The sequence below is a fragment of the Bos grunniens genome, chromosome 5 (assembly GCF_055505025.1).
Source record: "Bos grunniens cultivar Pamir isolate PY7600 chromosome 5, Bosgru_T2T1.0, whole genome shotgun sequence".
Taxonomy (NCBI): Eukaryota; Metazoa; Chordata; class Mammalia; order Artiodactyla; family Bovidae; genus Bos; species Bos grunniens.
Genome location: NC_141169.1, coordinates 105255402 through 105264505, shown reverse-complemented (window position 1 = coordinate 105264505; position 9104 = coordinate 105255402). Strand labels below are relative to the sequence as shown.

Below are 9104 nucleotides of genomic sequence, written 5' to 3'. Positions count from 1 at the left end.
GAAAAGCCAGAGCAGCAATGAAAACCCAGCACAGCCAAAAATAAATAACAAATAAATAAATATTAAAAAAAAAAAAGACCAACGGGGAAGGGAATTCCCTAGTAGTCCAGTAGTTAGGGGGCTTCCCAGGTGGCACTAGTGGTAAAGAACAGTAAGATATGCGGGTTCGACCCCTGGGTCAGGAGGATCCCCTAGAGGAGAGCATGGCAACCCACTCCAGTATCCTTGCCTGGAGAATCCCCGTAGACAGAGGAGCCTGGCTGGCTACAGTCCACTTGACATAACTGAAGAGTTGGATATGACTGAGGCAATTAGCAGGCACGCCAGTGGTTAGGACTCCTTATTTTCAGTGCTGAGGCCCCAGGTTTCAATCCCTGATCTCAGAACTAAGATCTGGCAAGCCATGCAGGAAAAAAAAACCACCAACAGTGAAGATACAGACCATCATCTGGGAATGCAGGTACTGGTGGCAGCAGAATCCTCAGATCCCCAGGGCTCTCTGAGGGGGGGGATTTCAGGCACTTGGTTGGATATAGCCAACGGGATGGTTTTGCACAAGCAACTCTTCAGATCACACCCCTGTGTGGCTTCCCACTCGAGAGGACCCTCCTGAAGAGTAGAGGAGGTTGGGGAAAGGCAGGAGGATGGAAAAAATGAAGAGAAAGGAAACCGAAGAGTGAGACAGAGAACAGATCTGACAGAGGAGCCCACAGGGGTGTGAGGTTTCATGAGCAGAATGGAAACAATGCAAAGACCCTGAGTGAAAAAAATAGCCTGGAGAAACAAGGCTATGACCAATGTGCTCCTGGGACTCAAAGAGAGGAAAGTTCCACTGTTTCTGACATCCCCAAATCAGTCTTCCCAGGAGAGCCACAGATACAGGGGAAACAGGGAACAGCCTTTAATCCCAAGTGCCCTAAGCTGGGCGAGCAGACACTCAGGTGCTCCAGGACCAAGGGCAGACACAGCCGGTGGTGGGAGGAGAGGATGCAGATGGTAGAAGGGGTGGGAGGCCTGGCAGGAAGGTTAAGTGACCATGCGTGAGCTCCTGGCACACAGCCCAACACGGCCCAGACACAGGTTCAAGTCTCTTGTGTGCAATTCTGAACAATCCCAAAGCAAACTCTTTTGGCTGTAAAACCAGACGTCAGTTGACTCGAGGCTGGTTATAGTCGTTATTCATCCACCGAAACAGTGCATAGTCTGGGGACAGGAACGTTGTGCTGGGTGGTGAGTGATGCCCCAGCCACGTGAATTTATCTGTCGTATGGGGCTGGTTTCTTCCCCAAATCTGAAAAATTCTGAGCGTTATCTGACCTCCCTGCCCCCCAAGAGTTTCAGAGGACAGCGTGCACACCTGTACTCAGTTCTGGTTTCCCTTCTCTATAAACTGATGACATCTGTGTAGGAAGCAACATTGGGGAGGCGTGGGGACACGCAGCTGTGAACAGGGGGCAAAGGTGGGCATTTCTGTGTATAGATGTGTGAATACGGGAAGCAGATCCCTGTGAACATCCAACACCTGGTAACAGTGGCAAGCAGAGACAATTCAGTTCGGAAGAGAGACAGAGACCACGAGAGGCTGGGCATCGGGGCATCTTCGAAGAGAGCAGGTCTTCTGACAGAGCCGGCCCCACACCCAGCACCCAGCACAGGAAAGGGGGAGGGGTGGCAGTGACTGCCTGAGCGAAAAACAGCTACGAGAGAGCTTCAACTGCATCAAAGGTCAGCCTGCCACCAACTCGGGACGACTCTGAGAAGACCTGCCCTGGAGGTGCTAAGAAGAGACACCAGCACCCAGCTGGGAAGGTGCCAGCTGCCCCCAACCCTGCCGCCCCACCCCGAGGCTCGCAGTCAGCAGCTGGGGTGCAGGAAGAGCTACACCCAGGGCAGGAGTCATGGCCCGGCTACCTCCCTGCTGGCTGTGGGTTCTGGGGACCCTGGCGGGGCTCTCGGCAACCCCAGGCCCCAAGAGTTGTCCGGAGAAGCACTACTGGGCTCAGGGAGGATGGTGTTGTCAGATGTGTGAACCAGGTAAGAGGGGGCCTTGCCAGGGGCCAGCTGCTTGGGGAGAGACAAGACCAGGCCTGGGACCGGAGGGAAGCGGGGAGGAATGCTGCAGAGGCCAAGAGGCAGCCCTTGGAGAGGGCGGGGGAGTGGTTTTCTGGGGCCTTGACCCTGGCACTCTGCTCACAGGAACGTTCTTGGTGAAGGACTGCGAGCAGCACGGAGAGGCAGCTCAATGCAATCCGTGTACACCGGGGGTCTCCTTCATGCCGGACCACCACAGCCGGCCCCACTGTGAGAGCTGCCGGCACTGTAACTCTGGTGAGGGGGGCAGCGTTTGGGGGAGCAGGGCAGAGAGCTGGTGTGGAGAAGCAAGAAGGTTGGGGCGGGGGGAGTCTGAGCTTCTGTGGCTTCAGTGGAGCCCATGGTGGGAACTGGGGTGCCCTGGGCAAGGCATGTTGATGTACAGGGAGCGCTGAGAAGAAGTGGTTCAGGGCAGGAGTGAGCAGAGTTTGACGGACTGATGAGGAGGGGTCTGTGACTACAATCAATGCAAAACAGGAAGCGGCTCTGGGACCCTAGATTTCAGATGAGCAACTCACCCCCGTTCCTACCCCCTCCCCAGCTGATGAATTGGTGGTGTTCTCAGAGGGCACATTTGTTCTGGAACTTGGAATACATCTTCCTAAGGACGTGACAATACAAGCTAGTGAACCACAACCTTTTTTTTTTTTCCCCTCCAAAAGCCAATGTAGGAAAGAGAATGTGTATGTGGCTTGACTTTTATTTTGTGATTTCATCATTTTTACAATTAAGAAATGAAATAGCAGCTGCGTTGTGAACACTGTCATGCTTTCCATTTTAGCTAGAATTTTTGAAATGACGTATGTGCCAGTGTACATAGATCGGGAGCTTGAAAGTGGTTCCTTTGAACAGACATTCTCCAGCAAGATACGCTTGCGGGCTATTTAACTCAAGTACGATATTACTTACCTGTAAATGCATTGAGTCCAGTTAGCTTTTTCAATACTGTATTCTTTAAAATAAATACAAGGTTTTGCCACTGCAAAACAGTCAAATGGCAACATCTGTAACACACAAGAGGTATTCCTCAGTCTACTTACACATAGGACTGTACATGGGTGTGTCTCTCTTCTGGGCCAAAACCCCCAGCAATATTGGGTTTTTGGTTTTTTTAGCCAAAGCCCCCCAACTCACTCGGCAGGCCCCACTGGAAGGCCTCTTCCCAGTACTGAGCCAGTCCAGCCCCCTTCACTACTCTCCAGCCCAGTGCAACCCACGATCTTCCTCTGTGAGGTTCAGCCCATAGAGCCCCAAAGCACCCAGGCAGGACTGGCTGCAGGACTCGGGAGCACTGGAAAGAAGTTGACTGGGTTTGGTCCTCTTGAACCTCAGTATTTCCATCTGTAAGATGGACGAGTGCCTGCAATCAGCATGGGATTCTGTGCACAGGTTATATACGGCGAAAAGAACTCCCAGGCTCCTGAAGGCTCCACTGAAAACAGTGGCACTTCACTGGCTTTTGACCAATCCCAGAGCCCTTTCTTTAACCCTTCCCATCCCTTTTGGCAGGTACCCTCCTGGATCTCCTTCACCTTTCGTACCCTTTCCCATATTTACCACCACCGTCCCCCCTTCCCCATCAATGCTCTCCCCTTGCAGATCCTTGTCCCGGCTGGCTCACAATTCCTAGTAAGCCACAAGGAAAGCAAGTTCTAGTAGCGACTACAAGTCAGAATTCAGAAAGGAGATGCCACAGGGCATAAAGATGAGAAGGAATAAGGATAAGAAGAAATTCACACCCTTTCCTGACCAAAGGCATGTGCTAAGGAAACTGTCAGGGTTGATGGAAGCCTTCAGCATCCTCAGACGTCCCTTTCTGTAGCCCTCTCTCGCCTGTGAGGGCTGCTTTCCCTGGGTTCCCATGAGTGCACTGCCCTAAGCAATGGCCCCCAGAGACTCCCACTCAGGCCTGGCCCACATCCGGGCTCCACCTTCCCCAGAATCACCCTTCTCTTCTTGCCCCCAACCACCTGGGAGCCCAGCCCACACAGCGCCCTTCCTACCCTCCTGCCCCAGGATCACTGATTGGCAGCCACTCAGCACCTGACCTCTATACGCGACCACAATCTCTATTTTAAAGGCAAAGGATGTCAGTACAGGTGAAAAACCTATCCGAGATCACAGCAGTTCCCACTTGCTAACAATTAACTACCCAAATGCCCGTTAACAGTAGAGGGATGGCTAGGTGTAGCCACACTATGGAAAACTATGCAACAGTGAGAATGAATGATTTGCAGTCACACTCAACACTGTGGATCAGTCTCACTAAGAGCTGAGTAAAAGCAGGCACAGACAAGCACAGGCACAGGGTTCCTTCCATGTACAGAGTTCAGAAACTGGCAAGACCAGCTCGTGGTGTTAACAGGTCCGGAAGTCAGTGGCTATTCTTGGTGGGAAGGATGTTAGCGACTAGAACCGCACGAGACTGGTCATCTTGTTTCTTAATCTGGTGCTAGTTACACCTGAGTCTGATTTGTCCCAGTTCTCATATGAGATGTTTGTGACCTGTATACCTCTCGGTAAGTATACTTCAGTAAGGAGTTACAAAAGCATCGGTGAGCGAGAGGGAAAATCATGCAAGCTGTTTCAACTTCTGAACCATGAAGCTTCTAGAAGGTTCGAGGTATTCTTGAATAACGATAACACTACTGGCAAAGACACTGGGTGACGGTGGAGGAGGGGCAGGCCTGGGTGGAATGGGGCAGGGAGGCAGGGATGGGAAGGGTAGCACATCCCTAGAGGTGGGCCTGGGATGGGGCTGGAGCGGGGATTAAGCCAGTGGATCCTGTGTGTTCCCTCCCCCTCTTCCGTCACCAGGTCTTCTCATTCAAAACTGCACCCTCACGGCTAACTCAGAGTGTGCCTGCCCCGAGGGCCAGCAGTGCAGGGACAAGGACTGTATGGAGTGTGATGGTCCAGCCCAGGCCCCAGGCCCACACCCACAACCCTCCCACTTACCTTATGCTGAAGGTAAATTCCAGGAAACCCATGGTCTGATCACACCCCAACCAGCATCCCCTCTCCTATACCCAGCCCCACATAAGCTGCCTCCTGTCACCCTGTGTCCACCTTCCCATCTCCCCCAGGGCCTCTCAGGCCTTCAGTCTTGCCTTGTGCCCTCCGGGGCCCGTGGCTGCTACCCAACTCGTCTGCTTTTCCAGAGATTGCAGAGTCCAGGACAGACCGGCACACTCAAACTCTGGCCAACTCCAGGTGGCTGCCGGCCCCAACCCTCTCAACCCACTGGTCACGTGAGTTTTCTCCCTACTCCCCACCCCAAGAGAGGAGGAGAATGCATGCAGGAGGGTTCACAAGGGAAATGGAAAGTTGCTCAGTCCCGTCCAACTCTTTGTGGCCCCATGGACTGTAGCCCACCAGGCTCCTCTGTCCACGGAATTCTCCAGGCAAGAATACTGGAGTGGGGAGCCGTTCCTTTCTCCAGGGGATCTTCCCAACCCAGGGATCAAACCTAGGTCTCCCACACTGCAGACAGATTCTTTATCATCTGAGCCCGCAGGGAAGCCCCCCAAAGGGAAGCCAGCCACAAAGCTCCTAGGAGCAGGGGTAAGAAGAGGAAGAAAAGACTTCCCTGGAAGTTGAGTGGTAAAGAATCCTCACTTCCAATACAGGGGACTCGGGCCCGATCCCTAGTGGGGGAACTAAAATTCCACATGCCACGGAGCAACAAAGACCCAACATAGCCAAAAATAAATGAAAAGAAGAAACAGAAGCAGAGTCCAGAGATTAGGAAAGGACATGGTCCAATGGTGGGGGTAGGGGAAGAAGGCGGGGAAGGCGAGAGAAGCGGGCAGGAGGGCTTGGCTGAGGGCGATCAAGGGCTAGGCCCTCCCCCAAGCCCCCTTGTGACCCCTGCCCACCCCATCACAGCCCAAAGGTCCCTGTGCAGCGCGAACTGCATCCGCATCTTTGTGCTCCTCTCTGGAATGTTTCTTGCTTTCACCATAGTCGGAGCCCTGTTCCTCCATCAACAAAGAAAATTAAGTAAGAGATTAAGTAAGAGACAAAATACAGGTCCTGCACCCCACCCCACCTCACCATCTTGGCTTTGCCACCCAATCTGGAACCTCTGGGCCTCTCCAGCTCCATCTTTACCAGCCTGTCGCCTCTCTTCCCCTCTACTATGCTGGGGCCCTCCTGACAGCCCGCCTTCACTCACCCCTTCTCCCTTCACCCCTCCTCTACCACGGGCCAACAACTCCTCTGATTCTCCTCTGCAGACGCAGGAGAAAGTCCAGTGGCACCCGCTGAGCCTTGTCCTTACACCTGTCCCAGCGAGGAAGAGGGCAGTGCCATCCCCATTCAGGAGGATTACCGAAAACCAGAGCCTACTTCCTACTTCTGAGCCAGTGCTCCTCGGAGAAGGCCATCACTGCAATCAAGTCCTAGCCTCCACCTCACCCCACTGGCCATCCAAGGAGATCAAGAGAGGGCACCTTGAATTTCAGCACCACCCTCTCATTGGGACCCTTTCCCGTGTGCAGACTTGAGAAACTATTTTTGCTCAGTCGCTAAGTCATGTCCGATTCCTTGTGACCCCACCGACTGCAGCACATCAGGCTCTCCTGTCCTTCACTATCTCCTGGAGTTTGCTCAATTCATGTCCATTGAGTCGGTGATGCTATCTAACCATCTCATCCTCTGTCACCCCCTTCTCCTCCTACCCTCAATTTTTCCCAGCATCAGGATCTTTTCCAGTGAGTCGGCTCTTCACATCAAGAGGCCAAAATATTGGAGCTTCTGCATCAGTCCTTCCAATGAATATTCAGGGTTGATTTCCTTTAGGACTGACTGGTTTGATCTCCTTGCTGTCCAAGGGACTCTCAAGAGTCTTCTCTAGCATCACAATTCAAAAGCATCAATTCTTCAGTGCTCAACCTTCTTTATAGTCCAACTCTCAAAACTGTACATGACTATTGGAAAAACCATAGCTCTGACTATACAGAATTTTGTTGACAAAGTGATATCTCTGCTTTTTAATACGATGTCTAGATTTGTCACTGTTTGCTGTTGTCCCTAATGGCTCAGATGGTAAAGAGTCTGCCTGCAGTGTGAGAGACTCAGGTTTGATCGCTGGGTCAGGAAGATCCCCTGGAGAAGGGAATGGCAACCCACTCCTGTATTCTTGCCTGGAGAATTCCATGGACAGAGGAGCCTGGTGAGGTACAGTCCATGGGGTCACAAACAGTGGGACACAACAGAGTGACTAACACTTTCACAATTTCACTTTCACTTTTCTTCTGAGAAGCAAGCATCTTTTAATTTCATGGCTGCAGTCACCGTTCACAAAGATTTTGGAGCCCAAGAAAATAAAATCTGCTACTGTTTCCATTTTTTCTCCCATCTATTTGCCATGAAGTGATAGGACCAGATGCCATGATCTTTGTTTTTTGAATGCTGAGTTTTAAGCCAGCTTTTTCACTCTCCTTTGTCACCTTCATCAAGAGGCTCTTTAGTTCCTCTTCATTTTCTGCCATTAGGGTGTTATCATGTGCATATCTGTGGTTGTTGATATTTCTCTTGGTGATCTTGATTCCAGCTTGTGATTCATCCAGCCTGGCACTTCACATGATGTACTCTGCATAGAAGTTAAATAAGCAGGGTGACAATATACAGCCTTGATGTACTCCTTTCCCAACTTTGAACCAGCCCATTGTTCTATGTTCAATTCCAACTGCTACTGTTGTCTAACTTCCTGACCTGCATACATATTTCTCAGGAGACAGGTAAGGCATTCCATCTCTTTAAGAATTTTCCACAGCTTGTTGTAATCCACAAAGTCAAAGGCTTTAGCATAGTCAATGAAGCAGAAGTAGATGCTTTTCTGGAATTCCCTTGCTTTTTTTCTATGATCCAACAGATGTTGGCAATTTGTTATTTGGTTCCTCTGCCTTTTCTAAATCCAGCTTATATATCTGGAAGTTCTTGGTTCACATACTGCTGAAACCTTGCTTGAAGGATTTTGAGCATTGCCTTGCTAGCATGTGAAATGAGTACAATTGTACAGTAGTATGAACATTCTTTGGCATTGTCTTTCTTTGAGACTGGAGTTAAACTGACATTTTCTAGTCCTGTGGCCATTGCTAAGTTTTTCAAATCTTCTGGCATATTGAGTGCAGCACTTTAACAGCATCATCTTTTTAGGCATTTAAACTGCTCAGCTGGAGTTCCATCGCCTCCCCCCTAGTTTTTGCTCGTACTAATGCTTACTAAGGCCCACTTGACTTCACACTCCAGGATGTGTGGCTCTAGGTGAGTGACCACATCATTGTGGTTATCCAGGTCCTTAAGACCTTTTCAGTACAGTTCTTTTGTGTATTCTTGCCACCTCTTCTTAATCACTTCTGCTTCTATTAGGCCTATACCATTTCTGTCCTTTATTTTGCCCATCTTTGCATGAAATGTTCCCTTGTTATCTCCAATTTTCTTGAACAGATCTCTAGTCTTTCCCATTCTATAGTTTTCCTCTATTTTTTCGCATTGTTCACTTACGGCTTTCTTATCTCTCCTTGCTATTCTCTGGAACTCTGCATTCAAGAGGGACAAGTCGTGGGTCCAGACAGGGGAGGTCAGCTGCAGCCCTGAGCTGCAAGAGGGCTGGGGCTCCAGGCAGAAAGCATTCCACCTCCCTAAGGCCCACGTGCTGTATCTTTGGTCCAGCTGCTGCTGCTGCTGCTGCTAAGGCGCTTCAGTCGCGTCCGACTCTGTGCGACCCCAAAGATAGAAGCCCAGCATATTCCCCTGTCCCTGGGATCCTCCAGGCAAGAACACTGGAGTGGGTTGCCATTTCCTTCTCCAGTGCATGAAAGTGGAAAGTGAAAGGGAAGTCGCTCAGTCGTGTCCGACTCTTCGCGACCCCATGGACTGCAGCCTACCAGGCTCCTCTGTCCATGGAATTTTCCAGGCAAGAGTACTGGAGTGGGGTGCCATTGCAGAAACCTGGCGAAATAAAGCTACAAAACACAGTGTGCATAGCTCTCCGGCTCTGAACTCAG

General features: G+C 50.9%; 1 protein-coding gene across 4 annotated transcripts; it reads left to right on the top strand.

Annotated features, from left to right (window-relative positions):
• The first annotated feature begins 1396 nt into the window (after positions 1-1396).
• On the top strand, positions 1397-9074 carry CD27 (CD27 molecule). Of its 4 annotated transcripts, none has more exons than XM_086402337.1 (6): positions 1397-2034; positions 2197-2328; positions 4909-5061; positions 5253-5342; positions 5980-6093; positions 6330-9074. In XM_086402337.1, exons 1-6 carry the CDS (start codon positions 1899-1901, stop codon positions 6452-6454), a joined length of 750 nt encoding a protein of 249 aa, XP_086258463.1. In that variant the 5' UTR covers positions 1397-1898; the 3' UTR covers positions 6455-9074. The 4 variants fall into 4 exon arrangements, with proteins under 4 accessions (XP_086258463.1, XP_086258462.1, XP_086258464.1 ...); XM_086402336.1 differs by having other exon boundaries at positions 1463-2034; positions 5980-6105; XM_086402338.1 differs by lacking the exon at positions 5980-6093 and having other exon boundaries at positions 1481-2034.
• The last annotated feature ends 30 nt before the right edge of the window (positions 9075-9104 follow it).

Bases quoted from the DNA above. Each gene is read 5' to 3' on its own strand.
- CD27 (XM_086402336.1), top strand. From the start codon at position 1,899: ATGGCCCGGCTACCTCCCTGCTGGCTGTGGGTTCTGGGGACCCTGGCG. The intron at 5,062-5,252 runs GTAAATTCCAGG...CTGCTTTTCCAG, and splicing joins CCACTTACCTTATGCTGAAG to AGATTGCAGAGTCCAGGACA. The intron at 6,106-6,329 runs GTAAGAGACAAA...TCTCCTCTGCAG, and splicing joins AAAATTAAGTAAGAGATTAA to ACGCAGGAGAAAGTCCAGTG.